The sequence below is a fragment of the Schistocerca nitens genome, chromosome 5 (assembly GCF_023898315.1).
Source record: "Schistocerca nitens isolate TAMUIC-IGC-003100 chromosome 5, iqSchNite1.1, whole genome shotgun sequence".
Classification (NCBI taxonomy): Eukaryota; Metazoa; Arthropoda; class Insecta; order Orthoptera; family Acrididae; genus Schistocerca; species Schistocerca nitens.
The window spans coordinates 640,725,061-640,741,313 of record NC_064618.1 but is presented as its reverse complement, the minus strand read 5'-3'; the positions used below and the strand labels follow the sequence as shown (position 1 = coordinate 640,741,313).

Here is a 16,253-nt window from a genome sequence, read left to right as displayed (position 1 = left end):
CATACGATAAAATTTATAGTTTACTGTGGATGGCGAATCTTCTGGAGTTTGGCACAGGATCAGTGGCTTAAGGATACAGGTGTGGCAACACTGCATCTGAGAGAGCTCACTGCGTTTGGGAACTAAGGGTACAGTAACTCGTAAAAAAGCATGAATATGTGAAAATACTTTAAGTGTCTTTGAAGCTGCCAGATAAGTCGAAAATCTAGTTCTCTCATTTTCCATTCCTATATCTGGCGGGTACGTTGTTCATTCTGGTTTCCAACTTCTACTCTACCATAATTTTGACGTTAGACCGCCGTAGCTTGGCAATCGATGTACGTTTTTGTCGACTCGGGCGACGACTGATCTGGTATGATTTATTTTACTGTCTTTCGAGCCATGTTGTTTATATCGCGGCAACGAAGAAAGCTTTAACAAACCAACAGGACGACTATTATTTACACACATTTGTCTACTTTATTACAAAATTTGAAACGAACCGCACAAGTTTTTCAACCGAATCGCACAATTTTGAAGCATAGAAGCGGCGCGCGTAAAAATTCACAAAAACATATTTTTTGCAGGTAAAATCCGAAAGAAACTAGATTTTTGAAAGCGAGTTTTTAATTTCATTGTAAGAATGCTCTTTTTATTTATTTAATTCACTTTAAAGCGTGTCGGTGCATTCGGTTTCAGACCATTGTATCTCGACACGGATGAAGATTATTGGATTAAAAAAAATCGTTTCGACTTTTTTTGAACCGATTCACACAACTATAAAGTGCAGAAATGGCGCACTTCAGAAACCTCCCAGAAAAACGTGTGTTTTTGCACGTAAAATGCAAACAAAACAAGAGTTTTTCAAACGATTAAAACTTAACTTAGACCAAGGTCCGATACACCGGTGGACCAAATTTGAACCAGCAGTCTTGCTCCAGTCTAGAGTTAATAAGACTGACTGTTTTTGCACGTGAAAACCGAACGAGGGTTTTTGCACGTAAAACCTCAACGGTGCACTTACAAATGGTGGCATTTCAGCCCAATTGAAATCTTTTGCAAAAGGAATTAAAAGATTTGTGCGGTTTGAATGGGCGCCAGCTCTGGTTCGTCGTTCAAACCTTGCTTAAGGGGCTCCGGAACGCCCTATACTTGCAATGTTAAAATAACGCTTATAAATTACATCTTTCCTCACAAAGTATTTGAGGTAGGAAGTTGAACTTTTTACAGATTATTTATTGGAATATGGGCTACAACTTAACACAGGGATTTTACAAAATTTTAGTTCAGTTATTAAAGATGATTTTTTTCAATTGTAATGAAAATTCACAACATTTTTTTGCAATTTTTTATTTATATATTCAAAAATATACAGTTTTTTTGGAAAAAGGCTGTGTTAAATTATGCAGAAGGTACTGTGTAACATTTACTGAAAGTTTGAAACAAATATGTTTGGAAGATCCTTAGAAAACATGTAATTAGTATGAGAAAATAAAAGTTTTGGGAATCGAGCGACAAAGATTGGATTAACTTTTTAGTGCATTCCAGGTCCATAGGATGGATTATCTTCATCCTCTGCAAACTCCTCCTCCAGCTTCCTCTTGTTCCTCCTCCTGTTTACTCTTGCTTATATTTCTAGACTCTTTACAGCCCTGTCTGCAGCCCGAAGGCGTTCCTTGTCTAAAGCAAGCATCGCTCGTACCATGTTAGAACCTATCTTCATTCCCATATTTCTAAATACCTTGCACCTTACAATGTTGCCATCATTGAAAGTCGCAACAGCATCATACACACCAAAGTGAAGTGTTTCTATTCCAACAAATACAGTCTTGGGGATTCTCGACCATATAACACTATTTACACTTTCATTGGGGTTTTGAGTTTTTCCGTGAATACACTTTTTCAACAGTTCAAGTGCTGCTAAGTCTCTGAAAATAGCTTTTATCACCTCCATTATTGCATGAGGCAGACTATGCTTATGAGTGTACACTTCACCAGTTAGCAATCCTTTGTTATATTTACACCAACTGTCTTCTTCTTTGGGACACAAGCTATGTTGGGGATTTTCATCGTCTTTTTTGTTTACACTAATAACACATACCTTTGGCTTTCCAACATTTCTCCTTTTCTTAAAAGCCTTCAGAGGATTTCTAATAACTTTACTTTTACTCATTATTATACTTCAACAAAACAGAGACTCAAGAAACAGAATTAATTACGAATATTTTCGAGATAACGACAGAGTAAATAAACATGAAACAATCGACAATCACACCAGCGATATATATTGAACCATCACAGGTTAGCCACAACACATACTTTATCTCACATCACTAAAATGTACCTGATGAACACGGACGTTAATAATAACACCATTTGACAGCAGTTTAACAGCGCCACAGTGGGTCACGCCCATGTAGAACACATTTCAAAAAAAATTTAAAAAAGTTGTAGTCTTCGGAATTGAATAAATTATATATCTATTAAAAGGTAATAGTCTGCAGATTCAGAAAACGCAAAAAAGTAAAAATTGAACTTTTCATGATTTTGAGCCTTTCCGGAGCCCCTAACACTTCCAGCACAGTGCCCGTACGCCATACTGGCGCGGCCGCCCTGACGTTGGCGACGACGCCCGTATACCGTACGGGCGAGCCTTTATTTGGCTCCGTAAGCGTGTTTAGCGGGTCTCCGAAGCAGTTTCGTCAACTAATGTGGAGGTATTTCATTCTTCTTGCGCAAGAGGCAAGCACTTATCAGCTATCTCATTCTGGGAGCGGTTGTGAGCACTGCGAAGACGAAGTTACCTGCAGTTCATTCACAGGTGTTTACGATCGTGAAAATATCGCGCAGCGAGTTGACGGAGACAGAGATCTTAGATATTCTTTATGGAGATGCAGGATCTGAAATTGACATTCTGACAAAGAGGATTCGTACTCTCCAGACGCAAGTACAAGTTATGATTCTGATATGTTTATGTCTCAATTGTTTATAAAGTGAAGAGTTCATTACCGCATTTTGTATTGTGAGTAGTGTTCATAACTTCACTTGCATTTAGTACCTCTTAGTACCAATCTTAGCATTACTTTTTTTCTATGCAGACAATGATACAGACCATCAGTCACCATCTGTGGTACCTGGTGGTATGTGCTTCACTGAACACAAAGAGCAAGATTGGTCGGAACTAGACGATCAGCCAGCACTGCCGGATTTCCAGGAAGTAGTCGGCGTAGCATCGCATTTTTCAAATGCCACTGAGGAGCTTCAATATTTTAGCTATTTCTTTGATGACGACCCTATTCGGCTCATCAAAAGTGAAACGAATCGGTACGCTGGTAACGTTATTACGGCAATGAAACGCATAGGTAGTCTGAAAATAAACTCTGTTTGGCACAAGTGTCTGCAGTAAAATTGCAATGGATTTACTGGTCTCTCAGTATTATTTTGCATATGTGCGTCGTCAAATTGCCGAAAATCAGTGATTATTGGTCAACAGACCCGATTTCGCAGACAGGATTTGCGAGTAAATTGTTTAGTCGCCATCGATTTTGCGCTACATTGTCGATGTTACACTTGAATGACAATGCTACATTCACTGGCAGAGGCGAAGAAAAGCATGACCCACTTCACAAATTGAGGCCTTTGTTTGATTTTTTTGTGAATAAAAGCAAAATTAGTTTTCGTCCACGCATGAATCTGACAACAGATGAGGCAATGTGTCCCTTTCGTGGTAAAACAAGCTTCGGAGTTTACATGAAAAACAAATCCAATAAATATGGAATAAAATTGTATGCTCTCTGCGAGTCATCAACTGGTTATATGCTAAACTGTGATGTATATACAGGTTCTGCAGGCAGTGTTGACAATAGTATCGAGGGCCTTGTAAAAAGCTTGTGTTCACAGTATTTTGGCAAAAGACATTGCCTTTATATGGAGATGCACTACACCAGTCCATCTCTTTTGGACATGTTCTGGGAAAATAAAGCTCTTGGAGTGGGAACTGTAATGAAAAACAGGAAAGGTTTGCGACGAATATTCAAAACACTAAAACTAAAAAAAAAAGATCCCTTTTCAGAGGAAACACCATCTCTTTGGCAGTGAACTGGAAGTCAAAACGAGATGTTTTTTGTCTTTACACAAAGCATAGGTCTACCAGCACTAGTATTCAAGTGAGGGCCAAATAGCAGAAATTGTAAAGCCAGAAGTTATTATTGATTACAATAAGAAGAACTACTTAAACCTAACTAACCTAAGGACATCACACACATCCATGCCCGAGGCAGGATTCGAACCTGCGACCGTAGCAGTCGCACGGTTCCGGACTGAGCGCCTACAATCGCTCGGCCACCACGGCCGGCTTTTATTTTATATAAAGAGAAGGCTACGAAGAATGTATCCCTAGTAGACTTTATTGACAAAGTGGGGAAGAAATTGTCTGAGAAGCGCGAAAATATTATTCAGCAACAAGCAGCTTCATCCTCACAAATTGAGAGGACATTTGCAAGGCACTTTTCAGAGAAGGTCCCACCCACTGCAAACAAGGTGAATACTACTAGGTATTGCAAAGTATGTTCAGACAGGGGGAAGAAAGAGACGGGTAAGCGCATCAGGAAGGAAAGTAGATGGTGGTGCAAGGACTGTCGGGTTGGCCTTTGCGTCCCACAATGTTTCCCGGATTTTCACACAAAGGCTAATTGCATCTGAACTATTAAAATACTCTAGTTTACAGGTACCTGCAGTTAGACAGTTCAGTGACATTTTGTTTTAAATTTAGATACAGTAATAATGGCATTACTCAAGAGACAGATCATGTAAAACTTTTTTATTCACGACATTTTTGTGTTTTCTTTTTTTAATTATAACACCCATTTGTATTTTATATTGTAAAATAAACTCACATTCATGTAAAGCTCTTACTGTTACCTTTGAAATGATGCAAGAACCATATTCCTATCATTTTCCTGTACCTTGCAATCTAATTTCAAACATCCATTTAATATGCCAGTTCACAGCCAAGTGCCGGGTGTACAGAGGGCAGTGTTGAAAGTGTTAATATACTGAAACATAGCTACGTTAAGACAGATGTTCGAGCGGCTATGCAAATGACCTTTGGTCCTGTCTAAAGTAAAAACCTTCTACCCGATGTTCCTAGCTCAAAAAGGAACCTAACACTAAGTCCCTCCAAGGCCCGAATATGAGTGCGGTCATATTTGGTACGATAAAGTTCTGTTTTGGCTAGAACCTTGGCTACGTCTGCAGCTCTGAACTCCAGTTGTAATGCATGCTTCTGCATTTTTTTCATCTTTCATTGTTCCCCATTGAAATGGTAGGGTAGGCTTCGTTCATGCCCTTGACAATGTAGCCTATTCCAAACCGAGAATATACCTTGTGGTCACAAAGTCAGTATAAATTTGAAAACTTAATAAACCACGGAATAATGAAGATAGAGAGGTACAAATTGTCACACACGCTTGGAATGACATGGGGTTTTATTAGAACAAAACAAACAAACAAACAAACAAACAAAAACGAAGTATTGCTAGACGCGTGAAAGATCTCTTGCGCACGTCGTTTGGTGATGATCGTGTGCTCAGCCGCCACTTTCGTCATGCTTGGCCTCCCGGGTCCCCAGACCTCAGTTCGTGCGATTATTGGCTTTGAAGTTACCTGAAGTCGCAAGTGTAGCGTGATGACCGACATCTCTAGGGATGCTGAAAGACAACATCCGACGCCAATGCCTCACCATAACTCCGGACATGCTTTACAGTGCTGTTCACAACATTATTCCTCGACTACAGCTACTGTTGAGGAATGATGGTGGACATGTTGAACATTTCCTGTAAAGAAAATCGTCTTTGCTTTGTCTTACTTTGTTATGCTAATTATTTCTATTCTTATCAGATGAAGCGCCATCTGTCGGACATTTTTTGAACTTATGTATTTTTTAAGTTCTAATAAAACCTCGTGTCATTCCAAGCATGTGTGTCAATTTGTACCTCTCTATCTACATTATTCCGTGATTTATTCAGTTTTCAAATTTATACTGACTTTTTGATCACCCGGTACATTGACACTTTACAGTAAATTAAGGTAGTGTGACTGATAGTGCAGTTAACGAACAAAACAGTTAAAGTATACAACAGAATAAAAAGCTGATGCAGAATTAGAATTGTGTAATCTATAATTTAGTCCTTTTTTAAAATGGTATTTTCATTTATTATCCCAAAACCAATGATATTAAAAAATTAAGTCACTATATACAGTTAAATAATTTATCGAGTACAGTAGCAACCCTGCGTCTGCTGCACATATCGTTGGAAGAGGAAAGTTGATTATGACTCCAGACAGTCATTGTTATTACAGGATAAAATGTGCAAGATTATTGAAGTTCTCTCACCACTGCTCGATAAAAATGTACCATAATATTGTAAAATGAACGTGTTGCTGGACGAAAAAAAAAAAAAGAATTATCATAACTTCTTACATGGTGATGGAACAACATTTGATACATTACTGGAAATAAGTTTCCCCCTTGCGAAGGCGTCCGCAACGGGGAGGACACTCGCCTACTCTCCCATCCACCTAATCGCTGGAATCTGGAGTACAAGGATTTATTCATTACAAAGTTCTCATAAATTTCTAAAAGTGATTTTCCGTGATTCCGCTAAACGTCTTGTTTAGCCACTTGTAGCATTATATAGCTAATAATAGTGAGATGGTTTTAACAACTGCTATATGATTTGTTTGTTTAAATATCAAAGTAATCTACCTGTAACAACTGTGTAGATGACAATTCTGTGGGATACAGTAAGCTTTTTATGTAACCTACAAAGTGTAGTTCTTATAGGATAATGCGTCTCGAAGTAACCAACTAATTCATATTAAAAATGGCAATGTTGGAGGCTTGCCCTCAACCCCGTTTCCTCCACCTCTCTTAACTCCCCCCGGACAAATTACAGCGGACGTCCTTATCCCCACGATCAAATCACTGCAATGTGCGAAATCCAGTTGCACTAAATCAGTGTTTATCTGTTGCTCTACGGTACTGTCAACTCTTTCGAAGACTCGAAATGTGAAAGTGGCCAGAGGACATTGCAATTCGAATGCTAATAGCGTCCTTGGTCACGGAGGTGGGTTCATTATATTTAAAAATTAAGAAATATTCATAGAGAAACTGAATTGTTTTGTGTATTCAAAATCAGTGTGTTTTACATAGGCTGTATATGATGTAATTTTGAAAAAAAAAAAAAAAAGAATCACTTAGAAAACAAACATTACCAAAGTGTGATGATTTGCTTTCTTTCTCGCAGTGAGTTTTAACAGAATACTTGTGCAGTGACTCAAACTTGCACATTTTTAACATCTACCGATAAGAAGCAGCATGGCAAGAAATTAAAAACATTATACAGTTTGCTAGGTAATTTAAAACATCGTACAAATTGTTTCTTTATATTGATGATAAATTTATGGATTTCACAACTACTGCCAGCTAATACTGACGTGAGACATATTCACTATTATTGCAAAATTCTAGTGATACTCGATGGGAGTCTTTTCATCTCATTATTTGCCACTGACAAGCATAAGGGAAATAATATACAGAAATGAGAGGCACATGTCACATCTTGTATACGTGTCACCGAAATACTTGAGACAAAATTATGGAAATGTATCATGCAATAATATACGCGCTAAAGGATTAGATTCGGGTAAGTAATGTATGCACACACATTAATACGTACTGTATGTATACGTTTATTCATTGCTTTGCGTTACTTAAAATTGTTTTAAAGCACCTTCCTTGGTAACTATAGGGTACCGGTACCGTTCAGTGTATTTCGTAGCAAATCATATTCATTCTCGATATTTCTGTATTTACAACTATCTGCCCTAACACACTACAAATCCAGCAATAGTTTTCAGAGTACGATTCGCTATTTTACGCTCTTTAATAAATGCGCTCTTTTGTCTCGTTTAGAACACAAGAACAACGAAAAGCGAACAGGAAGATGCCCAGAGACTTCACCGTACGAGGTATTGGGGAGGATATTGTCAAATGTCGATACTGCTCACCAAGCAAACTTGCTGTCCACAGGTTGCACAATATATTCCAAAAGCTTTTGGCATCCTCATAGTTATTCCGCAATCTGTCCCCACACTTTCTATGTTCGAGAATATTGCGCATTATTGACGGCTTATGGCGGCCTAAGTTCTGCAGTTGGCCATCCTGTTGTACACGGCGCGAAAAGACCTGTTTTCAAATTGAATGTCAACGGCAATGTGTTTATTTCCTTTTTTAAAATCCCATCTTTCTTTGTTACAGATGCTGTTCAGTTTTTAATTGTACTGTGATTATTCGATGTGAAACTGTTGAATTATGAAGTAAGGACCATGTATGTATAGAAAAAAACCTATAGGCATGTATTCTTCGTCCTCGTGAGCACCGAAGTCTTTGTCTACTACACCGTGTAAACGTTTGTAAAATGGAGTTGAAGCCTCCGGATTCTTTCCCATTCCCGTTTACGGCTTATTCCATTCAGCATGATTTCATGACGAATTTGTATGAAGCGTTAGAATCTGGGAGACTGGGAATATTTGAAAGTCCTACAGGCACTGTGAGTATATTTTCCACTTCATTAGGGACAATGATTTATATGTACTGGAACTTTACTACCTGCTTCATTTTCTTTTTAAAACTGCGTTTGTATTCAGGTTTTAAATTTTATCGCATTTGCTTCGTGACGAAAAAATATTTTTCATGAAGTATTTCTACTGTTAGCGGAGCTGCTTGTAAGTGTATTTCGTTTTAGCTAATTTTCTAGCTCACGAATAATTCAGTCCAAACACGCCCTCAGTGAATGTGTCTATAGATAGGATCCCAAATATTATCACACCAATAATCATCCTCCTCAAATACAAATGTCTGCATGTTTAGTTATTTGCATGTTTCATGGAACCCATCTGAAATATATTGCTGTGATGTGGTATGTGTCAAAGGGAACACCAAGTCCCGTCAAAAATAAAACTACATGCTGATCATGAGATTCACACTACTATTGAAAGGAACAGACAGACAAAGTGCACCTGGACAGTACACCCTAAAATAACATCACCTAGTGTTTCTTTAGAAGGACAAAAAGAGCAAACATATATTCGTGTGAACTTGTTACTGATAAAATAAGTGTTAGACTGTATTGTAAATATAAGTTCCTCATCACGGGTAGAGTTCTCAATTTGGAGGACAGAAAATTGAGAAATGCCTAACAAGGTTCATTATTGTTTGTTGTTATATGTAAATGATTATATGTGAATGATCTACTCTTATTATCAAACAAGCTGAAGGCGTTTTCTGTGTTGATGATGCAAGTATCGTGATCAAGTCTAATGGAGAAACTCCAACACTTTTCTTAAAAATTTTGATCTTGTTCTTTGGAAATAGTGTCAGTGAGTGCTGTACATATATTTCCAACTGTATGTGATTACATCACAGTACACAAAGGGGAAAATGCAGCAGGATGTTCTAAATTGTTAGGGGTCATTCTGTGTGAACTTCAGATATTTTGGTGGATCCTACGGTGACCATTTTAGAATTTAGTCATATTTTGTACCTGGATACAGGCATGTCTTAACAGTAAAACTGCCAAACAGCACTGCCCTAACCATGTTTTTGATAAATTCATGTTTGAAGTCTCAAGTGTGTGTATCTGGTCATTTGTAAGGAATCAATTTCCCTGTTTTCAGAGACCTACTGTTCAGTAATGATTTGAACTACAGACCTCAGTTTTGTTTTCCATCTAGTATCTGGGCCACTAAGTTGATATAACATATAAAAAAAGTGGGAAACATCTTTCAGATTTTTTATGAAAAATGTTAAAAAACACAGTTTGTCAACATTGAGCTTTAAATTTGTGATTAAAAACAATCATAACTTTGCACAGGGAAACAGTACAGACCTGTTTGTGCACTAAAGCCTTTAGTCCTAGTATTAAGTAGAAGCACTAATGGAAAAACATTTGGTATTGCAATTAGTATTTCTTATCTTCATTTAAAGGCGATTCCATCACAAAGTCAAATGTGGTGAACTGCAAAGCACAGGGGAGGGGGTGGGTGGGGGATAAATAGACAATTAAATCTCTATTTTTTTCATTTACTGGAATGTTTACATATATGGTAGCAGTCATGGGTGCAAAGATGAATATCCTAACTCACTTTATTCATGACAATGAATAGAATAAAAATGCCACTTATACATACCATCCTCTTTCAACACTACAGAAAATTGATAAATAAAAATGCTGTGTACTCTTGCAAGAATTGTTCCTAAAATATTTGTGGTTGTACTGTAAGCCAGATCTATAAAGAGGTATGGGCTGAAAACAATTATCAGTCATATTTTAATTTGTATGTTGTATTTCACTGTTAAATGTCTTCAGTGTAAAGAATTACAAGCTTGGTGCACAAATTTGGTGGTGTATCCTTATTCTGTCACTGTAAATTAAAAAGACAGCTTCAATGAAACAAAAGAAGCGATGCAAGCAGTAATGAGAGACATAAATAACTTTTTTTATATATATACTAGTATAAACAGATGTTAAAATTCAGATATAAAGAAGGAAATTTTATTTTCAAAACTCTTCCATTTTGCTAATAACTTTGTTTTCCTTGACATCTTGATGTAAAAATGAAATGAATTCACCTGAAGGTGAGAGATATGATTTGTTCATAGCACTCATTGGCAAGTTCGTATTCCCTGTGCACTGTGACTTTGTAATTATGGGACAGCCACCTTACATACAATATTTGAGATGGGAACACAAACATCATTTTTCCTATTGGACCATGAAAGAGAATGCGATTCAGCAGGAGACATGCAGTTAATCACACCGTCTTTAAATTCCTGTGATACCTAGGAAATGTGTTTTATTCCAGTTTTTATTATATTTGAATCCAAATGTGGTCTGACTTGCAGCTGTTCCAACACGGCATTTTCATGAGCTACCATAGCAACAGTGCCCCCATTTGCATCTATTGAGAGTCTCTTCAGTAGAATGGTGTCAACAGTAGTGACTTGAAATACATGATGCATTTGTGTTCTTGTGTTTCAAGATACCTTCATATGATTTGATCTCCTGTGAAGAAACAACAACAACATATAAACCCCCTATTTTTTGTAGAGTGTTTGGTGTCGAACTCTTTTCAGGTTATATAAAATAAGCCTTTTCTACACTTGAATCATTTTGTTATTTACCGTGATGCATGAAGTCTTGAAAAAATGTCATCTTGGTATAACATCACTACATCTTGTTTCACTATTTCAGATGACACCTTCTAATTCTCTAGCTTTCTGGAGAAACAATTATACCACAGCTGTCTTTAACTATTCTTGTTACACATACCATGTGCTCTGTGACGCTAGCAGTAGATGCTACACTGACAGTGCTCCCTGATGGTGGAACAAGTGATAAAACTTGAATCTGTTCACTGCAAGTTGAATAGGGCCTACTACATTTTTGAGTGAGGCGTTCCATTACATCTGAAGAATTGTTGCACTGTTCTCATGGGCACTCCACAAAATGCAAAGTGTTAATATGTTCTTTGTTTCTTGGCAGGAGATCAAATCATATGAATATTTCTTGGAACACAGATACTGTTTAATGAGGACAGTTTGAGGAACACTATCACACCAGGCATGTCTAGTTATTGCTAATAACACCTTTCTAATGAAGAGACTTTCAACAAATGCAATTGGGGACAATGTTGCTATGGAAGCTTATAAAATGCTTTGCAGGAGCAGCTGCAAGTTATGCAGTATGTGGCTTTCAACTACAATAAAAGTCAATACATAGGACAAATTTGCTGGACATCACATGAATTATAAAGCTCAACTGCAATTCTTTTGATGGCCCAGTGGGAAAGACGCCGTTTGGGTCCCCTTCCCTAATATTGTATGTGAGGTGCACGTCCCATCATTACAAAGTCACAGTGGATGGTTGTATAAACTTGACAATAAATGCTGTGAACAAATCATATCTCTCACCTTTTAGTGAACTCATTGTGTTTTTGGATCAAGATGTCAAGGAAAACAAAGTTATAAGCAGGGTGGAAGAATTTTAAAACTAGTTTCCTTCTTTATATTTGAATTTGTTTATGAAACTGTTGTTGCAGAATACAGTAACTATGTGTACTGATAAATATGTAAAAAGTAATTAATATGTGTCATTACTGTTTGCATCATTTCTTTTCTTTCATTGTAGTTGTCTTTTTAATTTACAGTAACAGAATAAGGATATGTCACCACATTTATCGACCAAACTCTCTCTTGTAATTATTTACACCGAAAAGAGATTAAACAATCAAATACAACATATAAGTTAAGAAAGCTGATTGACAATTGTTTACAACTCACACCTGTTTACAGTTCTGATCTACAGGTTGACCACAAATGTATCAGGAACATTTTTTCAAGGAATGCAGGTGGTTTTTATTTACTACTTCCCTGTAGTGGTGATTGTGGGCGGTAAGTGTAAGTGGCATTTGTATTTTATTCTTTGCCAATGAACAAAGAGAATTAGGATATTCTTCTTTGCATCTAAGATTGCTACCAGATGTGTAAACATTTCAGTAAAAAATCAAATTGAGATTCAATTGTCTACTTAACAATCCCTGCCCCCCAACCCCTCTGGACTTCGAAGTTCACCAAATTTGATGTTTTTTGCGACACAGTCATCTTTAAGTGATGGTAAGAAATATTAATTACAATGTCAAATGCTTTAACATAGGAACGGGAGGAATTATTACATACATTAAGACCCAGAACACAAGTTCAAAAACAATGAGACAAGTAGATTTTGTAATGATCAGCACATAGACGTGTGTGCTTGTGAATTAATGCTGCAAAATAATGTCCTTTTGGTTGAAACTGTATATAGATCTGGGATCTTCTGAACTATTTGTGAGGAATCTGGATCTACCAGACAGTAGCAAGCAATTAATAGTGTGTGGTGACTTCAGTGTAGATTTTAGAAAGGATTCTAATAGGAAAAATGAGATGGAAACCTATTTGGATCCTACAATTTGCCCTCAGTAATTACCTTTGCAACTCAGATGGATAAAAACAGTAGAACCCTAATTTATAAAGTTTTCTTTGATGAAGCTCAGAGTAAGAAAATAACTGTTTACCAAGCAACAGATGCTCTCTCTGATCATGATGCTCATTTAGTTAGGATAATTAACATAGCACCTTACAGTATGAGTACTCAGTGGAAATCAGAATAATGAATGATTGCAGGACAAATGTGGTTTCAGTTGCCTGAGACTGCAGTCTTGTGTGTGTGTGTGTGTGTGTGTGTGTGTGTGTGTGTGTGTGTGAGAGAGAGAGAGAGAGAGAGAGAGAGAGAGAGAGATATTGTTACATCCCATCCTGGATTTTCCGTTGCAGCACAAATGTTTCTAAGAATAGTTTACAAGAGGTGACACGGGATGCAATTTACAACGAACCAAATGCTAAAATAAAATATAATGTATTCCATGATAAATTCATATCATTATTTGAAAATAGCTTTCTGCATAAACTAGTTAGAAATGCCACTAAACAGCCAGGTAAAAACATGGATCACTAGAGGGATTAAAGTATTTTGTGAAAGGAAAAGGAAAATATGCCTTTTGGCAAGAACAAGTAGGCATTCTGCAGTAGTTGCACACTACAAAAAATACTCAAAGTTACTAAGTAAGGTTATTAAAAAATTAAAGGACATGCACATAATGTTAGAAATCAGTACTTCTGACAACAGACCTAGGGCAATATGGAATGGAGTGAAACGAGAGACAGGACAAACAGCCACAGAACAACACAGCAGCACTGTTGAACTGAATGGAAGAGCTATAAATGAAGAATCTTAGGCAGCAAATGTATTTAATAATCATATTTCAATATAGTAGGAAGCATAGGGACAAACAGTTCAAGAGCAACATTTTGAAAATGTAACTTTCATAAAATTCAATCATATGAATGTATCATCAGCTTCTTTGTCTGAAATTAAGAAAATTATACATTCTTTCAAAAATAAAAGCTTGTTTGGTTTTGACGGTATTTCCAGTTGAGTACTAAAAATTGATTCCCATGTAATAAGCCAAGTCTTAACTGAAATATGTGATGGATCACTAACTCAAGACTTTTTCCAGAGACTGAAATATGCTGTTATTAAATCAATCTTTAAGGAACGTGATAAGAGAGATGTCAGTAATTACTGACCTATTTCACGCTGACATTCTCCAAAATTTTTGAGAATGTGATATATTCTAGAACAGTATCTCACCTTAGCAAGAATAGTATCCTTAGCAAATCAGTTTCAGAATGGCTGCCCTGCTGAAAATGCCATGTACATGTTTAAGCACCAGATATTGCAAGCATTAAATAATTATTTTCTGTGACCTCTCTAAGGCATTTGACAGTGTGAACCACGGTATTCTCCTAGATAAATTGACATTTTGTGGGATTGATGGTACTAATGTCATATGTTTAGATTACATTAGATTCAGTTTTCGTTCTATAGAACCAAAAAATGAGATGATTCTCATGGGTGTGGAACGTGTCATGTAACCAAAAGAATGGAGAAAGTTGCACTTAGTAATTCAAGCAATATAGTCCAGGAACATCTTAGGTCCGCTACTGTTCCTCATGTATGTAAACGAACTTCCATCTAGTATACAACAAACAGAAGACACTAGTATTGTGATCAATACAAACATACATACAGAAGAAGTGGTAAACAAAGTTCTTGAAAGTATCATTGACTGGTTGTCTGTGAATGGCCTCACACTCAATTTTAAAGAGACTCAGCTTATTTATTTCTACACATCAAGAGGTGCTACACCTATAATAAGTGGAACACATGGTGAGGACATAATAAATAGGGTGTAATCTACAAAATTCTTAGGGGTCCATATTGATGGGGGAGGTGGCAAAAAAACACCTTAATTTGGAACTCCTAAAACAATTTAGTTAAGCCACATTTGCGCTTAGAGTCATTGCAAATTTTGAGGAGAGACAAACCAGTAAGATGAGATATTTTGCATGTTTTCATTCAACAATGTCTTATGGAATAATACTCTGGAGTAACTAATCTTTAGTAAAGAAAGTCTTCATTGTGCAAAAACCTGCTGTGAGAGTAATATGTGGTGCTCACCCATTATCATCTTGTAGACATCTGTTTAAGGAGATGGGCATTCTGTTACTGCTTCAAATTATTTATTTATTTTTCAATTCGTTTCAGCCTACTAGAGACCATGGGGCTCGTCTTAACTCTCCACTAGAGTTTTCTGCTTTTTCTTGGCCCAGTATGCCTTCATCTTCTGGCTGTGAGCCTGCTTCCTCTCATCTGTCCACTTAGGTCTAGTCGTGACTGTACACTTCTTGCTTGTGAGAGACAGTGGGAAGACTCCCTGCAGGATGGCCTGTCGGTATTGAGTTTGGTTCTTGATTGTCTTTAATGGGATCTGCACTTCCTCTGAGTCTGGTTTAACTGAGGTGATCCACTTGGTTTTGGATGCCCTTCCCCTATTTGTCACTGTGATCCTGTTGGTGAGTCTGGAGTGATTCAGGTGGGTCATGTGCCCATAGAAGGTCAGTCGCCTTTTCCTTATACGTGTGACTGTCTTCCAGATGTTCGTAGAGCTCATTATTGTGCCTGATTCTGTAGGTACTGTCTTCCTCTCTTATGCATCCTGGTATTCTCCTCAGGATCTTCCTCTCTTTAATTTCTAGTTTCCTGAGTGGGCCCTTTCGATTCATCAAGAGGCACGTAGAGGCATAGAGTTCAACTGGGTGCACCTAGCGTTTATGGTCAAGGTTTCACTCTCACTTGCTGAGATCCATTCTCCGAAGTACTTGACTGCAGTAACTTAACAGATAGTATTGTTTCCTAGTGGGATTGTAGAAGAAGCCTGCTTCATATTGGTGATGAACTCAATCTTCTCTATGTTGACCCTCAAGCCAGTTTTTGCCACCATACTGTAGAGGCTCTGTAGTTGGTGAGTAGTAACCTTCTCCATGCTGTTGACCAATAGGGAGAGATCATCAGCAAAGGGTAGACAGGGTACACTGATGTTGTCTTTCTTGTACCCAGTCCTGCTTCTGCTGACAGTGTGGAAGTCCATTCTCTGAGATTTTCTCCAGAACACAGCTGAAGATGATGCTTCATGTTATATTTATTCCTTCATGAAGTTTGTTGTAAACAAACCACTACAGTTCAAGAGAAAAATGAGGTATGTAATTACAA

General features: G+C 37.3%; 1 protein-coding gene across 5 annotated transcripts in view; it reads left to right on the top strand.

The window, feature by feature from the left end:
* The window catches only part of LOC126260800 (ATP-dependent DNA helicase DDX11), a 302,773-nt gene that overhangs the window by 129,073 nt on the left and 157,447 nt on the right, over nucleotides 1-16,253 (top strand). For 2 of the 5 annotated variants that reach the window (XM_049958157.1, XM_049958153.1), the window contains exon 1: nucleotides 8,245-8,591. The exons of 2 other annotated variants lie outside the window; for them this stretch is intronic. In XM_049958157.1, the coding sequence (XP_049814114.1) occupies nucleotides 8,460-8,591 (132 nt within the window). In that variant the 5' untranslated portion in view covers nucleotides 8,245-8,459. Of the gene's footprint in view, nucleotides 1-8,220; nucleotides 8,592-16,253 lie in introns of those variants that run through there. One more of the 5 variants, XM_049958159.1, reaches the window with a different exon arrangement.